General features: G+C 45.1%; 1 protein-coding gene across 23 annotated transcripts in view; it reads right to left on the minus strand.

Annotated features, from left to right (window-relative positions):
* Window positions 1-22,010, minus strand: part of LOC145344815 (regulating synaptic membrane exocytosis protein 1-like) — a 743,305-nt gene that overhangs the window by 366,351 nt on the left and 354,944 nt on the right. For all 23 annotated transcript variants that reach the window (XM_080191997.1, XM_080192005.1, XM_080191995.1 and 20 more), the window contains 2 exons: window positions 20,020-20,348; window positions 4,899-5,734 (listed from right to left, as the gene is read on the minus strand). In XM_080191997.1, coding sequence (XP_080048123.1) covers window positions 4,899-5,734; window positions 20,020-20,348 — 1,165 coding nt within the window. The remainder of the gene's footprint in view (window positions 1-4,898; window positions 5,735-20,019; window positions 20,349-22,010) is intronic.

A 22,010-nucleotide genomic window follows, 5' to 3' on the forward strand; every position in this document is an offset into this window, starting at 1 on the left:
TGTGCTACCAAATCAACCTGTTGGATTTTAACCTGGTCTTGTGAGACTTCTTCCAGTGTTTCCCCAGTGCACGTGTCCCAGTGTTTCCCCAGTGCACGTGTCCCAGTGTTTCCCCAGTGCACGTGTCCCAGTGTTTCCCACGTGTGCTCATGTTTTCCCAGTCCATGTGTCCCAATGTTTTCCACAATGCTTGTGTCCCAATGTTTTCCCTGTACTTGCGTCCCAGCTTTTTCCCCAGTGCGTGTCTCAGCGTTTTCCCCAGAGTGTGTGTCCCAGTGTTTCCCCAGTGCGTGTCCCAGTGAACAAAAAAATTACAGCAAAGGAACAGGCCCTTCGGCCTTCCAAGATTGCACTGAACGTGCTGCCTGACTGAACTAAAAACCCCTACCGTTCCAGGGACCAAATCCCTCTATTCCAATCAAATTCATGTATTCGTCCAGATACCCCTTAAAACTCACTTATCGAATCTGCTTCTGCTACCTCCCTCTGCAGCGAGTTCCAGGCACCCACTGTGTAAATCTCATACATCTCCTTTAAACCTTGCCCCTTGCACCTTAAACTATGCTCCCTAGTAATTGACTCTTCCATCCTGGGAAAAAGCTTCTGAATATCCATTCTATCCATGCTCCTCATAATCTTGTAGACTTGTATCAGGTCACCCCTCAGCCTTGTTGTTCCAGTGTGAACAAACCAAGTTTCTCCAATCTTTCCTCATTGCTAATGCCTTCCATATCAGGCAACATCCTGGTAAATCTTTTCTGTACCCTCTCCAAAGCCTCCACATCTTTCTGGAAGTGTAGTGACCAGAATTGAACACTATATTCCAAGTGCATCCTTATTAAGGGTCTATAAAGCTGCAACATGGCTTGCCAATTTTTAAACTCAATGCCCTGGCTGATGAAGGCAAGCATGCAGTATACCTTCTTGACTACCTTCTCCACCTGCATTGCCACTTTCAGTGACCTGTGTATCTGTACCCCAAGCCCTTTGCCTATCAATACTCTTAATGGTTTTGCCATTTACTGTATATTTTCTATCTGTATTAGACCTTCCAAAATGCATTACCTTACATTTGTCAGGAATGTGATTCCCACATGTATGTGTCCCAGCGTTTCCCCCAGTGCATGTGTCCCAGCGTTTCCCCCAGTGCACGTGTCCCAGTGTTTCCCCCAGTGCACGTGTCCCAGCGTTTCCCCCAGTGCACGTGTCCCAGCGTTTCCCCCAGTGCACGTGTCCCAGCGTTTCCCCCAGTGCACGTGTCCCAGCGTTTCCCCCAGTGCACGTGTCCCAGCGTTTCCCCCAGTGCACGTGTCCCAGCGTTTCCCCCAGTGCACGTGTCCCAGCGTTTCCCCCAGTGCACGTGTCCCAGCGTTTCCCCCAGTGCACGTGTCCCAGCGTTTCCCCCAGTGCACGTGTCCCAGCGTTTCCCCCAGTGCACGTGTCCCAGCGTTTCCCCCAGTGCACGTGTCCCAGCGTTTCCCCCAGTGCACGTGTCCCAGTGTTTCCCCCAGTGCACGTGTCCCAGTGTTTCCCCCAGTGCACGTGTCCCAGTGTTTCCTCCAGTGCACGTGTCCCAGTGTTTCCCCCAGTGCACGTGTCCCAGTGTTTCCCCCAGTGCACGTGTCCCAGTGTTTCCCCCAGTGCACGTGTCCCAGTGTTTTCCCCAGTGTGTCCCAATATTTTCTCAGCTGTGTCCCCCCCCATTTGTTTCCCGAGTGCCTATCCCAGTATATTTGTCTCAGTGTTTTCCCCAGTGGGTCTGTCCCAATCTTTTTTCAAACAAAGTACAGTATAACAAAAGGCCCTTCAGACCTCCTAGCCTGTACCAACCACTTTGCCTGAGCTAAATTAAAAATTCCATCTGCCCTTACTCGGTCTGTATCCCTCTATTACCATCTTAACAATGTTGCCATCCGGATGCCTCTTAAATGTTGCTAATGTGCCTGCTTCCACCACCTCCTCTGGCAGCATATTCCAGGCACCCACTGCTCGGCATGAAAAACTTCTGCCGCACATCTCATTTAAACTTTCCTCCTCACATCTCCCTTAAATTTTCCCTCTCTCACCCTGAACCTGTGCCCTCTTGTAATTGACATTTCCTTCCTGGAAAAAAGCCTTTGACTATCCATTCTGAATATGTCTCTCTGTCGGGTCTCCCCTAAACCTCCAACTTTCCAGTGAAAACGATCCTTGTTTATTCAACCTCTCTTCATAGTCAACACCCTCGAGACCAGGCAACATCCTGGTGAACTTTCTTTGCACTCTCTCCAAAGCTTCCATGTCCTTATGGTAGTGTGGTGACCAGAACTGTGTACAATATGGGCAGCACCGTTTTCGTTGGAGTGGAGAAGACTTGAGGGGTGACCTGATCAAGGTGTACAAGATTATGAGGGATGTGGACAAAGTGGGTAAGGGCCATCTGTTCCGCTTACTTGAAGGGTCAGTCACAAGGGGACATAGGTTCAAGGTGTGGGGCAGGAGGTTTAGGGGAGATGTGAGGAAAAACACTTTGTTACCCAGACGGTGGTGACAGTCTGGAATGAGCTGCCTGGAAGGGTGGTAGAGGCGGGTTGCCTCACATCCTTTAAAAAGTACCCGGAAAAGCACATCATAACATTCAGGGTTATGGGCCAAGTGCTGGCATTTGGGATTGGTGGGAGTTCAGGTGTTTCTGATGTGTCTGTGCGGACATGATGAGCTGAAGGGCCTCTTCTGCGCTGTATGATTCGCTGTTCTATCCAATTGGGTAGTTCTCCCTGGATCCCATATGTTCCAACCTTAACAATCCACCATGTGATACCTTGTTGAAGGCCTTGTTAATGTCCATATAGACAACACCTACAGCATTGCCCTCATCTATTTTCTTGGTCACTCCTTCAAAATACTCTATCAATGTGTTGGCTATCCCTAATCAGTATTTGCCTTCGATCCTGTCTCTCAGAATCCCATCCATCAACTTACCCACCACTGATGTTAAGCTCACCGGTCTGTAGTTCCCTAGCTTCTCCCTGCCACCTTTAGAAACATAGAAACTAGAAGCAGGAGTAGGCCATTTGGCCCTTCGAGCCTGCTCCATCATGCATTTTGATCATAGCTGATCGTTGAATTCAATGTCTTGATCCCCCTTTTCCTGCAAATCCCTTGATCCCTTTTGCCTCAAGAAATCAGGCATTTTGGCCATTCACCACCCGCTGGGCAAAGAAATTTCGCCACACCTCTGTTCTAATTATCCCTAGTTATATTCTAGTTACCCCCTTATCCTCAGATTCTGACCCTTAGTTCTAGAATCCCTCACCGTTGGGAACATTATTTTTGAATCTACTCTGTCTACTCTATTAGAATTTTGTAAGTTTCTGTAAGATTTCCTCTCACCATTCGAAACTCCTGTGAATATAATCCTAACCAATTTAGTGTCTCCTCATATGACAGACCTGCCAGTCCAGGGATCAGTCTGCTAAACTTTCTCTGTACTCCTTCTATAGCAAGGGTATTCTTCCTCAGATAAGGACACCAAAACTAAACACAATACTCCAGGTGTAGCCTCACCAATGACCAATACAACTGCAGACACTCAAATCTTCTTGCTATGAAGGCCAAAATACCATTTGTCTTCTTTATTGTCTGTTACACAAATGCCTAATTTCAGTGACTGATGCACAAGGACTCCACAGTCTTGCTGAGTAACCACTTCTCTCAATTTACATCCATTCAAGTAAAAATCTGTCTTCCTACCAAAGTGGATAACCTCACATTTATCCATTTAACACTGCATCTACCATGCATATGTCCACATACTCAACTATCCAAATTAAACTGAAGCACCTCTGCATCCTTCACTCAGTTCACCCTCCCACACAACACTGTATCATCTGCAAATCTGGAGATAATACATTCCAAGTTCCTGCTTGACTGCCGATCAGAAAACCCTTCCTTAAATAACAGCATAGCATTTGCTTCCCTCTAGTCTTCCTGCATCTCACCTGTGGCTGTCAATGATACAAATATCTCTGCTGGAGGCCTCACAACTTCTTCCCTAGCTTCCCACAATGTCCTGGGATACATTTGGTCAGGTCTCGGGGCTTTATCAATCTTTATGCATTTTAAGAATTCCAACACCACCTCTTCTATAATGTGGAAGCTTTTCAAGACATCATTATTTACTTCCCTGAGTTCCATAGCTTCCATGTCTTTCTCCACAGTAAATACTGATGAGAAATATTCATTTAAGATCTCATTCATCTCTTGTGGCTCCACATATAGATGACCTTTTTGATCTTTATGGGGCCCTATTCACTCCCTAGTTATTCTTTTGCCCTTAATATACTTGCAGAATCTCTTTGGATTTTCCTTTACTTTATCTGCCAAAGCTATCTCATGTCCCCCTTTTGCCCTCCTGATTTCCCTTTTCAGTGTACTCCTACATCCCCACTATTTTTCTAATGCGTCTGTCTCTCCTTGTGCCTATCCCAGTGATTTTCCCAGTGTGATGATCTCAGTGTATATGACCCAGTGTTTTCCCCAGGAGTCTGTCCCTGTGCTTTCTAATGTTTCATTCCCATGGTCTTTCTAGTGTATTTGTCCCAGTGCATCTTTTTTTCCCCAGCATGTCTACCCTAATATGTCTATAGATGTGTTTTCTTAGTGTGTAGTCCCAAGCTGTGTCCCAGTGCTTTCCACAGTGTGTCAGTCCCAGTGTTTTCCCCAGTGTGTCCTTCCCAATGTTCTCCTAGAGTGCCTTTCCTAATGTTTTCACAGTCTGTCTGTCCCAGTTTTTCCATAGTGTGCATCTCTCCCAGTGATTTCCCAATGTATGTATCCCAGTTTATTAAAATGCGTTTAAATCACATCTATATTCAGAGAGAGGCATTGTTAATATAGTAGAAAATTATAGTGCTTACCCTTCTCACTGACACTTTCGCTTTCAATTTCCACATCTTCACAGCTGGTATATTCTGGTGTTGATGCCCCCTCTTCCTCAGAACTACTGACTGACATTTGTCTTTTCTTTCCAACTTTTTTCATTCGATGCGGTTTTGGTGGAGGCGGTCTGATGGATTCTGACTGGTCAGAACTAAGCGAATCATTCCGTAGCATCGTTTCATTTCTCTCTCGCTTTGTTCGAACTGCAGCAGAACTAGGATCCAGGTGCTTTTGGTAATTGTCGTAATCCTTTACTTCTAAGTGTTCTGGGCTCCGTCTAGATGTTGGTGGGCTTTGACTGCTCAAATGCTGCTGCCTAGAAACAGCCATTTGCACATCTGCAGCTTTTTCAACAGGGGACTTCCGCTCTTGTACCCCCTGTTGCCGAGTCCTTCTTGACGATAGGTCTTCTGTCACCTGACCTTCCTCAACCTCGGTGTGAGGCATGGAGACATCGCTATGCCTTCTTTCATGCCGTGCTCTAGACACTTTAGCATGAATGCGCATCTGTTGTTCCTCAGGCTGGGGTTTAACAGGATATCTTGCAAGGTTAGGGTCACTTTTGTACAGATTCTGATAATCCTCTTCAGTCCTTTGTTTTTCCTCATCTGCAACTTTGTCAACTTCTGATTTTTCAACCATATCCTGATAGCCCTGTGAACGACCTTTCTCTAAACGTCGGCTTTCTCGCCGTTCTCTATGAGCCCTTTCATCAGCTAACCTCTCACCTTGCTGAAGGGATGCCTTTGGTACAAATTTCCTTTCACCTTTCTGTCCTTTTCCATTCAGTTCTGAAACTGATGAACTTTTCTTCCTACAAAGAGAATCATTATTAACATGTAACTATTTTGCATCCAATATTTTAGTTGAAGATTTCAATAAAATTGAGATGTTAAAAGGCAAAGGAAAGAATATTAGCAAGTAAAGGTAGCTGGTGCTGACAGATGCAAAATCATGAAATAACAGTATGAATGTGAGAAACCAAGTCAAGTTCACATTTAAAAATCTATAAAATAAATCTGAAATGAACAAGGTTCATAGATTTCTCTGTAGCAATAGCACATGTAAGTTGACATACCTTACCTAATGTAAAATCTAACAATTCAAGGCAGAACCAACCAGGATGGCAGAATTTTATAGTCTCACTCATGGAGGTCGTGAGGGGATTTAACCTTATTTCACCAAAATTTAATTCAGGGCAGGATGGCTTGATGTCAGAAATCCAGACCTGCCACCAACTGACCCTTGGTGACCCTTCAGTGGCCAATTAATGACCACTTACAGGCCTCATCAGATGTTAGGCATGGCAAGAAAACCATTGCAGCCTGCTTCTCATCTTGTAAGCTAGCCTCCCTCCTTCAAAGCACTTGGTGCCAGATCAAAGGTCTTGACAGCAGGCCCTTTTCCTGAGAAGATGGCCCGCTGAGAGCCACACAGTACCTTTGCTGTTGATCTTTCCCCCTCTCCTGTACTGTCACTCTGTGAATTCCCTCCCACCACTTGGACTGATCAGAATCCTGGTCCTCTGGTGGGTGTATTTTCTGCAGCAGCTGCCACAGAGCTTGTGACGCTGCTAAATAAAGAGCTGTGGTTTCTGATTGGCTATCATCTCTCGGTGGTTAGGGTCCTCAATCCCAGAAAAATTCCACTGTTGATAGCCTGAGGTGTCTGATTGGGTAAGGCAATCCGGGATTCTGATTGGTTGTCTAATCAGCAGGCAAAAACCATAAAACATCACCAACAGAAATCTGATGTTAAATTAGAAGAAAGCTAAAATTAACTTGGAATCAAGTAAGGTATCGTTTAAGGAAGCAGGTTTGTGGGGTAAATGATATTTCTCTGCTCCTATGTACCCAGAGTTGGGAAATTGGGCAATAATCACCTTGGTTTGTATTCAGTGAAGTCTAGAACACTCAATCCTATCAGATCTCAATTACCTTGCAGGAGCCCACTTCTTGAGTCCTCAGTAATCACAACATCACTGTCTTCTACTTGGACTTACTGTCACTGTGCAGGTTGATGACTGGCCTGGCCAGCTAAATTGCAAAGGACGAGGTCATGCTCTTGGGGAACTGGGTCAATTGATCCTCTATCCCCTTCATGGTCAGGTCAGCCTGCCTGAAAGTGCTGAGGACATGGTTCAGACGGGTGGGATGCGCACAAAAAAAAACTGCAAGTAGCATGTAGCCATGGAAAAATAAAAATGTGCAACCTTCCTTCTCCATTGCCATTCAGAACCTGGTCATCAGATATGAAGCACTCTGGGTACAGGTCTACCCCATACTCTACATCGGCTCTGACAATTACCTGAGCCATTTCCACTTTGTCTGGAGATTGCAAATGGATTGTGTTCACAGGGACACAACTCTAAATCTCTAAATTTAAATTTTAAATGCAAATCTCTAAATAAGAGGGAAATGCACCCAACATCACCCTCACCCCAATGGCCATCTTTGTGTGTGGTTGTAACAAGCTGTGCACAGATCCTTGATACACAAACACCAAGTGTCATTTCATAATGAGTTTCTACCTGTCCCTGGTGTTGTGAAGGATGGGTCTAGCCATGCTGACACAGAATGCTTCATCCAGCTGGACTGTGCTGTACCACCTGTCCCTTGTAGAAATGTTTAGACAGAAAACACCATTCACCACAAGTCTATCAGGCAGTGGTGCACACACAACATCCTCCAGACTGTGCAGAAAAATGGGACGATGGTTTCTGCCACATGATTCTCTGAGCAGACTGTGAAGGTCATTTGGCAGAACACTTTATTGCTATAACTTCTAAACAGCACCAAGATATAGCCTGGCTTGTGTGTCGGATCCTTCCGACACACTTGGAGTCTTAATCTTTCCACACATGGTGTGGAAGTTAAAATGCTCAGATTAGAAAAAAATCATGTCTTCTCTAAAACAGCTTGAGAGAATGTTATTAGTTGCAGACCTTCAAGGGAGCCTGTCCGCTTTAGTCTAATCTTTTCCTTGCCTACACATCAAAACATTCTGCTTTTTGACCTTCATCAGAGGGCGAACAAGACCAGATATTTTCCATAACAAATACCAAAGGCAAGATATGGAGAAATGCTATGCAAATGAAGGATTAGCAGAAGCGAATTTTTCATTGAATGAGAAAGGTAAAAGCCAGGATTTGATTGGCAAATATGTATGTCAATGAAAGATGTGAAAAATCTCTCCTTCCTGGTTTGCTGTAATTGACTGTAACTGCTGAGTTGTTTCTCTGTAACGGCAGAACTACTCCAGCCATATGATGGAGGGAGGGGAGTTCTCCTTGTGCACAAGTAATTAAATTGAATGCATAGTGGCCAGCCCTGTTTGCATTGAGAGCCGACTAAGTGTGCCTAAGGTTACTGGTACCCAAGGATCCCTGACAATGGCTGTCATGGTGCCTGCAGTGTGGAAGAGTACATCATCCGCCTCCTTCTGATATGTGGGTTTGGAAAGAAAGGCTTTTGTTGAGGTTTATCCTGAGCAGGACTCAGTGTTTGATGGGCTGTTTCCACAAATTCAACACATTAAACATCAACTGTGGCTCAGGGACAATAAGCTTGGCAAAATATAGTTTATGGTCTGTTTGAAACAAGTTACATTTCCAATGCTCCTATATCTTATGAACTTATGAAGTATGATTTTCCCTCTTGTTGATTCACTCACCACCTGCCGTAGTCTCAGTTTAGCAGCTATGGTTTTTAGGTCTTCAAGGCCAGGCCAGCTTGGTCTGTGGTTGTATTACCAAGCCATTCTTGGTAATGGATATTGAAGTCCCCCACCCAGAATACAACATGTGCTCTTGCAATCTTTTGTACTTCCTTTAGGTGGTGTTCAACATGGAGGAGTACTGATTCTTCAGCTGAGGGGGAACAGTGCATGGTAATCAGCAGGAGATTTACTTGTCCATGTTTGATCTGATGCCCTAAAGACTTCTTGTGGTCTGGAGACGATGTTAAGGATTCCCAAGGAAACTCCTCCTGATGGTATACCATTGTGCCACCTCCTCTGCTGGATCATAAGAACATAAGAACTAGGAGCAGGAGTAGGCTATTTGGCCCCTCGAGCCTGCTCTGCCATTCAGTAAGACCATGGCTGATCTTTTCATCGACTCAGTTCCACTTATCCACCCACTCACCATAACCCTTAATTCCTTTGCTGTTCAAAAATGTATCTATCCTTGCCTTAAAAACATTCAATGAGATAGCCTCAACTGCCTCACTAGGCAGGGGATTCCACAGATTCACAATCCTTTCTGTGAAAAAGTTCCTCCCCAACTCGGTCCTAAATCTGCTTCCTCTTATTTTGAGGCTATGTCCCCTAGTTCTAGATTCACCCGCTACAGGAAACAACTTCCCAGCTTCTATCTTATCTATTCCCTTCAAAACCTTATATGTTTCTGTAAGATCTCCTCTCATTCTTCTGAATTCCAATGAGTATAGCTCCAGTCTACTCAGTCTCTCCTCAGAAGCCAACCCTCTCAACTCCACAATCAACCTAGTGAACCTCCTTTGCACCCCCTCCAGTGCCAGTACATCCTTTCTCAAGTAAGGAGAGCAAAACTGTACACAGTACTCCAGGTGTGGTCTTACCAGCACTTTATACAGCTGTTACATAACCTTGCTGTTTTTAAACTCCATCCCTCTAGCAATGAAGGACAAAATTCCATTTGCCTTCTTAATTACCTGCTGCACCTGGTCTTTGAAATTCCTGCAAAAGGACACCCAGCTCCCTCTGCACAGCAGCATGTTGCAATTTTGTACCATTTAAATAGTAGTCCATTTTGCTGTTATTCCTACCAAAATGGATGGCCTCACATTTACTAACATTGTACTCCATCTTCCAGACCCTCGCCCACTCACTTAGATTATATATATATCCCTTTGCAAACTTTCAGCATCCTCTGCATACTTTGCTCCGCCACTCATCTTAGTGTCATCTGCGAATTTTGACACACTATACTTGGTCCTCAACTCCAAATTATCTATGTAAATCATAAACAATTGCGGTCCCAACACATCATTAGTCACTGATCGCCAACCAGAAAAACACCCATTTACCCTGCTTTCTGTTAGTTAACCAATCCTCTATCCATGCTAATACGTTACTTCTAACACTGTGCACCTTTATCTTATGTAGCAATCTTTGGTGTGGCACCTTGTCGAACTCCTTCTGGAAATCCAGATACGCCATATTCACAGGTTCCCCACTGTCCACTGGACGTGTAATGTTCTTAAAGAATTCCACCAAATTAGTCAAACATGACCTTCCCTTCCTGAACTCGTGCTGCATCTTACCAATGGTTCAATTTATATCCAGAGTCTCACTATTTATGGATTCAAGCATTTTCCCTACTACAGAAGTCAAGCTAACCTGTCTTTGTCTACCTCTTTTTTTAAACAATGGCATCACATTTGCTGTTTTCCAATCCGTGGGAACCACCCTAGAGTCCAGCGAATTTGCATTTGCTATTTTTCCCACCATCTCTTTTAGTACCCTGGGATGCATTCCATCAGGATCAGAAGACTTGTCTACCTTTAGCCCCATTAGCTTGCCCAACAACACCTCTTTCATGATAATAATAGCTTGTAGATCCTCACCTGTCATAGCCTTCCTGTCACCAATTTTTAGCATGTTATTTGTGTCTTCCACTGTGAAGACCGACACAAGATACCTGTTCAATGCCTCAGCCATTTTCTCATTTCCAGTTATTACATCCCCCTTCTCATCCTCTAAAGGACCAATGTTTATTACATGCAACAAGGGACTCAGTACTGATACCTGCAGTACATTACTGGACCAGGCTTCCAATCACAAAAACAGTCTTTGAACAAAACACTCTGCCTCCAGCCAGAGTCAATTTTGGATCCAATTTGTCAAATTGCCTTGGATCTAATGGGCTCTTACTTTTTTTGATCAGTCTCCAATGTGGGACTTTGTCAGAAGTCTTACTGAACTCCAAGTAGAGTATTGTAGATGCAGTATAATGTGGATAAATCTGACATCATCCACTTGGTTAGCAATAATAGGAAGGCAGATTATCATTTGAATTGATGTAAACTGAGGGAGGTAGATATTCAGAGAGACCTTGATGTCTTCATGCAACAGCTGCTGAAAATAAGTGCACAGGTATAGCAGGTAGTTAAATAAAGCAAATGTTGGCTCGATAGCATAAGGATTTGAGTATAGGAATAAGGATTGTAAGGGCGTTGGTGAGGCCACACCTGGAGTACTGTTTGCAGTTTTGATGTCCCTATTTGAGGAAGGATATTTTGGCTGTAGAGGAAGGAGTGCAGCAAAGGTTTACCAGGCTGATTCCTGGGATGGCAGGTCTGTCATATGAGTAGAGACTAAGTCAGTTAGGATTACATTCATTGGAGTTCAGATGAATGAGAGAAGATTTCATAAAAACTCATAAAATTCTAACAGGATTAGAAAGGGTAGATTCAGAAAAGATGTTCCCAATGGTGGGAAATCCAGAATTAGGCATCTTGGTTTGAAGATAAGAGGTCAATCTTTTAGGACCAAGATGAGGAGAGAGTGGTAAATACGTGGAACACACTACTCCGGAAAGTAGTTGAGGTCAAAACATTGTGTGATTTCAAGAAGAAATTGGATATAGCTGTTGAGGCTAAAGGGATTAAAGGAAATGTGGGGTGGGGAAAGGCAGGATCAGATACTGAACTTGATGATCAAAATGAATGGCGGAGCAAACTCAAAGGGCCAAGTGACCTACATTTGCTTCTATTTTCTGTGTTTCCATGTTTCAATAATAAATGTTAAACTAAATGGCCTATAATTCCCTGCCTTCTGCCTTTCTTCCTTTTTGAACAAGGGTGTCACATTGGTTGCTTTCCGATCTTCTGGTACTCTCCCAGAATTTAGAGAGTTATGAGAAATTTCAACCAATTGGTAGGCTAACCACATGGCAGGCTAATCTGCAAGGTTAGGTTGCATCGGATCCATGGAGAGCTAGCTAATTGGATTCAAAATTGGTTCTATGATAGGATGCAGAGGGTGACACTCGATGGTTGCTACTCGGACTGGAGACCTGTCAGTAGTGGTGTGCCTCAGGGGTTGGTGTTGGGACTCCTGTTATTCATTATCTGTATAAATGATTTGGATGTGAACGTACAAGCATGGTTAGTAAGTTTGCGGATGATATTAAATTAGGAAGTATCATTGATAGCAATGAAGGTTATCAAAAATTACAGGAGAATCTTGATCCGTTCAGGAATAGACCAAGGACTGGCAATTGGATTTCAATGCAGATAAGTGCACGGTGTGGAATTTCGGTAAGTCAAACTAAGGTAAGACTTGTACAATGAATGGGCAGGCTCTGGGGGGTGTTGAGGAACGGAGGGACTTCGGAGTACAAGAACATAGTTTGTTAAAAGTGGAGTCAGAGACAGACAAGGTCATGAAGAAGGCATTTAGAACACTGGCCTTCATCAGTCAGGGCACTGAGCATTGGAGTTCGGCAATCATTTTCCAGTTGTATCAATTGTTGGTGAGGCCGCACTTGGAGTATTTTGTATGGCTTTGGTTACCCTGTTACAGAAATGACATTGATAAACTGGAAAGAGCACAAAGACGACTTACGAGGATGTTGTTAGGACTAGAGGGCCTGAGTTATAGGGAGAGATTGGCCAAGCTAGGGCTTTAATCCTTGGAACCTCGGAGAATTAAGGGTGACCTTATTGAGGTGCATAAAACTATGAGGGGCACAGATAGAATGAACATACATAGTCTTTTTCCCAGGGAAGGGGAATTGAAAACTGAAGGTTTAAGGTGAGAGGGGAAAGATTTAAAAGGGACTTGAGGGGCAATTTCTTCATGCAGAGGGTGGTGCGTACATGGAATGAGTTACCAGAGAAAACAGTTGAGGGAGGTTCAATAGCAACATTTTAAAAGCATTTGGATAACAACATGGATGGGAATGGTTTGAAGGGATATGGGCCAAACATGGGCAACTGGGATGAACTGGAAGGGCACCATGGTCAGCATGAACCATTTGGACCAAAGGGTTTGTTTCTGTGCTGTCTTGGTCTAGGACTCTATGGTTCTTCCTTTGTTAATCACACTATCTATAATCTCTGAAATTGCAAGCTCTTGTCATTTCATTAAAACTTCTTGATGTATCTCACCTCTGTCTGAATTTATCGTGTCTTGATGGTCTCCTTCAGAATAAGGTTTGTTCTCTTTTCTTAATTAAAATAAACACAAAGTAAGCACGCAAGTAGAGTAGGCAGTAAAGAAAGCAAATGATATGTTGGTATTCATAGCAAGAGGATTTGAGTAAAGGAATAGGGATATTATCCTTCAATTGTACAGAGCCTTGGTGAGGCCACACCTGGAATATTACGTGCAGTTTTGATGTCCTTATCTGAGGAAGGATGTCCTTGCTATAGAAGGAGTACAGCGAAGGTTTACCAGTCTGATTCCTGGGATAGTAGGTTTGTCATATGAGGAGAGACCATGTTGGTTAGGATTTTATTCCCTGGAATGTAGAAATTTATCATAGAAACTTATAAAATTCCAACATGATTAAACAGAGTAGATTCAAAAAGAATGTTCCCAATGAAGGGGGAGTCCAGAACTAGGAATCATAATTTGAGGACGGGGATAAATTTCTTAAAACTGAGGTGAGGAAAATTTCTTCATCCAGAGGGTGATGAATGTATGGAATTCACTACAGCAAAAAGTAGTTGAGGTCAATAAGTTGTGTGATTTCAAGAAGAAATTAGATATAGCTCTTGTGGTTAAAGGGATCATGGGCTGAGGGAGGAAAGTGGGATCATGGCATTGAATCTGACGACTACCTATGATCGTAATGAATGGCGATGGCGGTGCAGGCTCGAAGGACCAAAAGGCTTACTCCTGCTTTTAGTTTGTATGTTTCTAGTAGGGAATAAAAGGATGATATATGTTTACAACCGCAGGGCAAAGTGAACACGTTTAAGTGCTTTGTATTAATATTTATAAAGAAAGATGATATTAACAACATATCAGAAAAAGACATTGTAGAGGTAATGGATGAGATGAAAATTGATATGGGAAGGTTGGAAAGGTTGGCAGGTGTTAGAATTGGAAAGTTACCTGCTCTTGGTGGTTTGCATAGCAGGTTACTAAGAGAAATAGGGTTGGAAATAGAGGAAATGTTTGTCTTAACCTTCTGATGTTCCCATAGGTAGCGTAGGATTGGAGAATGGCAAAGGACCACTCTATTGACGAAAAGATGAAACGACAGCCCGAGTAACTCCAAACCAGTCAGTTTAACAGCAGTGGTGGGTAGGATCATGTACAATTCTAGTCATCACATTTTTGAAAGGATGTTAGGGTTCTCGAAAATGTGCACAGACTGAATGTGCCATATTGTCTCCTCCAGTGCCTTAATGATTGAAAAACACAATAACCTCGTGCATTCTCTGGTGTTCACAGTACATCCTACTGAATTATGTTTCATGATTAATTAGTATTCTTGAATCAATGAAGCTGAGTTAGAAAATCTCAGGGATAAAATTGATCTTTAAGGTTTACATTGTCATATCTTGTTTAGTCTACAAGAACTATTAATATTACAGTTCCTCGAAGGGATAGAACCAACAGTGCAGATGGAGGACATTCAGCCCATCGAGTTAGCACCAACTCTCCTATAGAGCATCTCACCAAGGCCCACCCCATTTATTTCACTAATCCCCCTGACCTTACACATCTTTGGACACTAAAGAGGAATTTAGCATGGCTAATTCACCTAACCTACGCATCTTTTGACTTTGGATATATGAAATCAAACACTATAAATTGAGTCATAAATAGTATATTTTTCGAAACATAGAACATTACAGCACAGTACAGGCCCTTTGGCGCTCAATGTTGTGCCCAGCTACGTCCAATCCCAAGATCAAGCTATCCCACTCCTTATAATTCTGGTGTGCTCCATGTGCCTATCCAATAACCACTTGAAAGTGCCTAAAGTGTCCAACTCCACTATCACAGCAGACAGCCTATTCCACACCCCAACCACTCTCTGAGTAAAGAATCTACATCGGACATCCTTCCTGTATCTCCCACCATAAACCTTACAGTTATGCCCCCTAATAACAGTTACATCCATCCGAGGAAATAGTCTCTGCACACCCACTCTATCTATCCCCCTCATCATCTTATAAACCTCTATTAAGTCGTCTCTCATCCTCCTCCACTCCAAAGAGAAAAACTCCAGCACCCTCAATCTTTCCTCATAAGATCTTCCCTCCAAACCAGGCAGCATCCTGGTAAATCTCCTCTGCACTCTCTCCATTGCTTCCACATCCTTCTTATAATGTGGTGACCAGAACTGAACGCAATATTGCAAATGTGGTCTCTCCAGCGTATGGTGTGGTTGCAGCATAACCCCACGGCTCTTAAACTCAAACCCCCTGTTAATAAATGCTAACACACTATAAGCCTTCTTCACAGCTCTATCCACTTGAGTGGCAACCTTTAGAGATCTGTGGATATGAACCACAAGATCTCTCTGTTCCTCCACATTCCTCAGAACCCTGCCGTTGACCCTGTAATCTGCATTCAAGTTTGTCCTCCCAAAATAAATCACCTCACACATATCAGGGTTAAACTCCATCTGCCACTTTTCGGCCCAGCTCTGCATCCTATCAATGTCTCTTTGAAGCCTGCAAGAGCCCTCCACCTCATCCACTACTCCACCAATCTTGTGTCGTCAGCAAATTTACTAACCCACCTTTCCAAGTCATTGATAAAAATCACAAAAAGCACAGGACCCAGCACTGACCCCTGTGGTACACCGCTGGTAACTGGCCTCCAGTCTGAAAATTTTCCCTCCACTACCACCCTCTGTTTTCTATGATACAGTAAAAAGTCTGACAACACCAGGTTTTAGTCCAACCGATTTATTTGATAATACTCACAAGCTTTCGAGGGGACTGCCTCTTCGTCAGGTGAATGGAGGGTTCTGGCCTCAGACAGAGCATATAAAGCACAGACAGACAGTTTAGAGATTACTGATTAGAATGCGAATCCTTACACCTAACCTGCTGTTCAAGACCTGAAGTGGCCGACAGTGTGAGTGGAAGGAGCACTGATCACAGGTTACAGAGATGTGTATTGTCTCCAGACAGTACAGTAAGTGAGGTTTTGCAAACCCAGGCAAGTCATGGGGGTTACAGATAGTGCGACATGAACCCAAGATCCCTGTTGAGACCGTCCTCATGTCCTCATGCGCAGAGTCGCTGAACAGAGACTGATAGCCAAGTTCCGCACACATGAGGACGGTCTCAACAGGGATCTTGGGTTCATGTCGCACTATCTGTAACCCCCATGACTTGCCTGGGTTTGCAAAACCTCACTTACTGTACTGTCTGGAGACAATACACATCTCTGTAACCTGTGATCAGTGCTCCTTCCACTCACACTGTCGGCCACTTCAGGTCTTGAACAGCAGGTTAGGTGTAAGGATTCGCATTCTAATCAGTAATCTCTAAACTGTGCTTTATATGCTCTGTCTGAGGCCAGAACCCTCCATTCACCTGACGAAGAGGCAGTCCCCACGAAAGTTTGTGAGTATTATCAAATAAATCGGTTGGACTAAAACCTGGTGTTGTCAGACTTTTTACTGTGTTTATGCCAGTCCAACGCCGGCATTCCCACATCATGACTTCTATGATACAGCCAGTTATTTATCCAATTGGCCAAATTTCCTTCTACCCCATACCTCCTTATCTTCTTCATGAGCCTACCATGGAGAACCTTATCAAACGCCTTACTAAAATCCATGTATACGACATCAACTGCTCTACCTTCATCCGCACACTTAGTTACCTCCTCAAAGAATTCAATCAAATTTGTCAGGCAGGACTTACCCCTCACAAAACCATGCTGGCTATCCCGGATTAAACTGAATCTTTCCAAATGGTCATAAATCCTATCTCTCAGGACCCTTTCCATTAACTGAAGTAAGACTAACTGGCCTATAATACCAGGGTCATTTCTATCTCCTTTCTTGAAGAGAGGAACAACATTTGCCACTCTCCAGTCATCTGGCACTATCCCTGTGGACAGTGAGGATCCAAAGATCAAAGCTAAAGGCTCCACAATCTCATACCTTGCATCCCAAAGTACCCTAGGACGTATCCCATCTGGCCCAGGGGACTTATCCACCCTCAGGTTTTTCAAAATTGCTAATATATCTTCCCTCAGAACATCCACCTCCACCATCCTATCAGCCTGTATCACACACTCATCGTCAAAAACATGGCCCCTCTCCTTAGTGAACACTGAAGAAAAGTATTCATTCAATGCCTCACCTATCTCTTCGGACTCCATGCACAAGTTCCCACTACTATCCTTGACTGGCCTTAATCTCACCCTGGTAATTCATTTATTTCTCACATAAGAGTAAAAAGCCTTGGGGTTTTCTTTTATCTGACCCACCAAGGACTTCTCATGCCCCCTCCTAGCTCTCCTAAGCCCTTTCTTTAACTCATTCCTAGCTATCTTGTAACACACAAGCGACCCAACTGAACCTAGTTTTTTCATCCTTACATATGCTTCCTTTTTCCTCTTGACAAGACATGCAACGTCCTTTGTGAACCATGGTTCCCTCCCTTCCTGCCAGCGACATATTATCAAGGACATGCAGCATTTGTTCCTTGAAAAAGCTCCACTTTTCATTTGTCCTCATACCTGTATACTAGCTCTAGCTCTCGCTCTCTCCCCCCCCCGCTCTCTCTCTCTTTCCCTCTACCCCCTGCTCTCTCTCTCCCCCTCACATTCGCTCACTCTCCCCCCTCACTCGCTCACTCTCTCCTCACTCACTTGCTCACTCTCTCCCCCCTCACTCACTCTCTCCCCTCACTCACTCGCTCACTCTCTCTCCCCTCACTCACTCTCTCCCCTCACTCACTCGCTCACTCACTCTCCCCTCACTCACTCACTCTCCCTTCACTCACTCGCTCACTCTCCCGCTCACTCTCCCCCCTCACTCGCTCACTCTCTCCTCACTCACTTGCTCACTCTCTCCCCCCTCACTCACTCTCTCCCCTCACTCACTCGCTCACTCTCTCTCCCCTCACTCACTCGCTCACTCTCTCTCCCCTCACTCACTCGCTCTCTCTCCCCTCACTCACTCACTCTCCCCTCACTCACTCGCTCACTCACTCTCCCTTCACTCACTCGCTCACTCTCCCGCTCACTCTCCCCCTCACTCGCTCACTCTCTCCTCACTCACTCGCTCTCTCCCCTCACTCACTCGCTCACTCACCCTCCCCTCACTCACTCGCTCACTCTCTCTCCCCTCACTCACACGCTCACTCTCTGTCCCCCTCCCTCGCTCACTCTCTCCCCCTCCCTCACTCGCTCACTCTCTCCCCCCTCCCTCGCTCGCTCTCTCCCCCTCCCTCGCTCGCTCACTCTCTCCCCCTCCCTCGCTCGCTCTCTCCCCCCCCTCGTTCGCTCACTCTCTCTCCCCCCTTGCTCGTTCACGCTCTCCCCCTCCCTCGCTCGCTCACTCTCTCCTCCTCCCTCCCTCGCTCGTTCACTCTCTCCCTCCCTCTCTCTCCCCCCCCCCCTCGCTCTCTCTCCCCCTCCCTCCCTCGCTCTCTCTCCCCCTCCCTCCCTCGCTCACTCTCTCCCCCTCCCTCCCTCACTCACTCTCTCTCCCCCTCCCTCCCTCGCTTGCTCTCTCCCCCTCCCTCGCTCGCTGTCTCTCCCCCCTCCCTCGTTCGCTCACTCTCTCCCCCTCCCTCGCTCGCTCTCTCTCTCCCCCTCCCTCGCTCGTTCACTCTCTCCCCCTCCCTCCCTCGCTCTCTCTCCCCCTCCCTCCCTCGCTCTCTCTCCCCCTCCCTCCCTCGCTCTCTCTCCCCCTCCCTCCCTCGCTCTCTCTCCCCCTCCCTCCCTCGCTCTCTCTCCCCCTCCCTCCCTCGCTCTCTCCCCCTCCCTCCCTCGCTCGCTCTCTCTCCCCCCTCCCTCGTTCACTCACTCTCTCCCCCTCCCTCGCTCGCTCACTCTCTCCTCCTCCCTCGCTCGCTCTCTCTCCCCCCTCCCTCGCTCGTTCACTCTCTCCCCCTCCCTCCCTCGCTCTCTCTCCCCCTCCCTCCCTCGCTCTCTCTCCCCCCCTCCCTCGCTCTCTCTCCCCCTCCCTCCCTCGCTCGCTCACTCTCTCTCCCCCTCCCTCCCTCGCTCGCTCACTCTCTCTCCCTCCCTCCCTCGCTCGCTCACTCTCTCTCCCTCCCTCCCTCACTCACTCTCTCTCTCTCTCCCTCCCTCACTCTCTCTCTCTCTCCCCCTCCCTCACTCTCTCTCTCTCTCCCCCTCCCTCACTCTCTCTCTCCCTCCCTCACTCTCTCTCTCTCCCTCCCTCACTCTCTCTCTCTCCCCCTCCCTCACTCTCTCTCTCTCCCCCTCCCTCACTCTCTCTCTCTCCCCCTCCCTCACTCTCTCTCTCTCCCCCTCCCTCACTCTCTCTCTCTCTCCCTCCCTCACTCTCTCTCTCTCCCTCCCTCACTCTCTCTCTCTCTCCCTCCCTCTCTCTCTCCCTCCCTCACTCTCTCTCTCTCTCTCCCTCACTCTCTCTCTCTCTCCCTCACTCTCTCTCTCCCTCCCTCCCTCTCTCTCTCTCTCCCTCCCTCACTCTCTCTCTCTCCCTCCCTCACTCTCTCTCTCTCTGCCCCCTCGCTCTTTCTCTTTACCCCCTCTCACTCTCTCTCTCCCCCTCCCTTTCTCTTTCTCCTCTGCGCACTCTCTCCCACCCCCCACCTCTTTCTCTCTTCCCCCCCCTCCACTCTCTCTTCTATTGCTTTATTTATTTTTGAAAGCCCATATTTGCACGAGTTCAAGTCATGTTCCTCTTCGCAAATGGTCTAAAATCTCAAGGCAAACCTTGAAGTTCATAAAGATGAAGACATTTTGGTTGTAATGAAGGGCAAAGAAGAGAGTGGAAGTTAAAAACATATTTTAAGGACTAGCAATTTGACATAGAGAGACAAAGGTTTGAAACATCTGATCAGTTGCAACATTTAACATGATTTGGTATCATACGAGCATAAAGAAAAGTCGATTTTCAAGTGTTCAATTTACCTGTCTCTCGGAGGTTCACTCTTCGATCTTGCTGAAGATTGCTTTTGTTCAAAACCCATTTCTTGCCGAGTAAGTTCAGACACTCGAGTCTTGTCAGATGGTGTCGCCTCGTTTGTTGCTACTGCCGTACTTAAAGGGGTCTGGGATCGTGAACGCTCTTGCAGCCTTGCTTTCTTTTCCCTGGGTGCATCAAAACCAGCCCCTGTTGCCGTGTCACTCAGTGTTCCATCCTGATTGGGCAGCTGTGATGTCCCACTTCCAAAGAACCACGCTCCTGATTTTGTGAGAATTTCTTGTTGTTTACGACATAAATTGCATACCCACATTACCTGGTCAAAAACAAAAAAAGAAATTAATTCAATTGCCTCTGATTCTTCAATCCAAAATCTTCAATGTCTGCTTATCCTTTTACATAACAAAATATCGTAACTCTAAATCTGCATGCAAGCCTAGTTGTCAGGTTCAACTTGAGTTTTTGTTAACATAATGGTGATCCATGTATTATTTTAATCTCACATCTTTCACAACTCAAAATGAGTTACAAATGATTATTACAAAAGATCATGGGTTTTTTTTTCATTTCAGTATTTGAGCAAAAGTAGCTATTGATGACAACAGAATTGGCTCACTGTGAAGTCTAAATAGACACCAGTTTCATTTCTGGTCTGCCTGTAGTAGCTGGATTCAACTGCAGCAGCAATTAGGGAGCTCCAGTTAACCTCAACCCCTTGGCTTGGGGAGTAGTTAAAACAAAAGGCTATCGAACAAGACCTGCCATAAACAGCACATTTGCGGATCTTGCATGAGAACAGAATCATGTTCAGCAATCATTCACTATTCACTTGATTAGCTTGGTAACACTCCCTGCCTATGCTTACACACTAAAGGACTGGTGCTGGTAAGACACTAGACAGCTCAAACATACGCAGAGGCATTCAAGAGGTTAGAAAGTGGCAAAATCCACAGATAAAGCTGAGGACAACAGGCCTATAATTTAAAGATTTATATTCAGTTATGAGGGCTGGGCAATGTAGCTCTTCTACCAACGAAATTAAAATGACACCTCTCCCATAAAAGCATTCCATTGATGATGATGTGGCTGTAGACTCCAAAAGCTAGTGCCAAATAAACCTGTTGGACTTTAACCTAGTGTTGTGAGACTTCTTACTGGACTTAAATAATTCCATAAACTGAATACGACCCAGGTACAAGTCAATGGTGAGTGCAATATATGCTGGAATTACTCAACCCAATAGAAATCAGCAACTTCCCTCCAACTAAATAACACAGTATGGCTGGATGATCTCACTCAGGTTAGAATTGAGTTGGCAAGTTACTTATCTGCTTCACTCTGCAGGAACTGTTTTATTATTAGTTACCATTGGTTAATACATCAAATGTTAACATTCCTTCAGCAGCATAAATTGAAATTGTAAACACTTCACCATCAGTGTCAGGCCATCCATGATCTAAATTAATATCCCAAGTCTTATGAGAGTAAACTGAAAACACTCAGTAAAGAAAAACCTACATTTATATAGTGCCTTTTGTAATTCTCAAAGTGCTTTCAACCTCATGAGTATTTTTGTATTATTACTATTGTGATGTTGGAAAGACAACAAAGAACAAAAGAACAAAATCAGCCCGGGAAACAGGCCCTTCGGCCCAACGAGCCCGCGCCGCCATCTCAACACCACCAGTCTACCTCTCTACCCATGACACCTATCTAATGTTTTATGGCCATCCAGATTGAGGGAAACTGATTTAAGCACAATTTATTCCTGCCAATCAAACAAGTTGCACCCAGCAAACTCATACAAACAGCCAACGTGACAATGATTTTATAGTGAAATGAGAAATATTGGCAGGGACAATAACTTCAGCAGTTTATTAGCATCAAGCTGAGTGCTTTGGTTCAATATCCCATCTGAAACATAGCACTGCTGATAGCACAGCTTTCCCTCAGAACTGCATTGCAGTGTTTGAATCCT

This window comes from Carcharhinus amblyrhynchos, chromosome 7 (genome assembly GCF_965287045.1).
Source record: "Carcharhinus amblyrhynchos chromosome 7, sCarAmb.v2.hapA, whole genome shotgun sequence".
Lineage (NCBI taxonomy): Eukaryota > Metazoa > Chordata > Chondrichthyes > Carcharhiniformes > Carcharhinidae > Carcharhinus > Carcharhinus amblyrhynchos.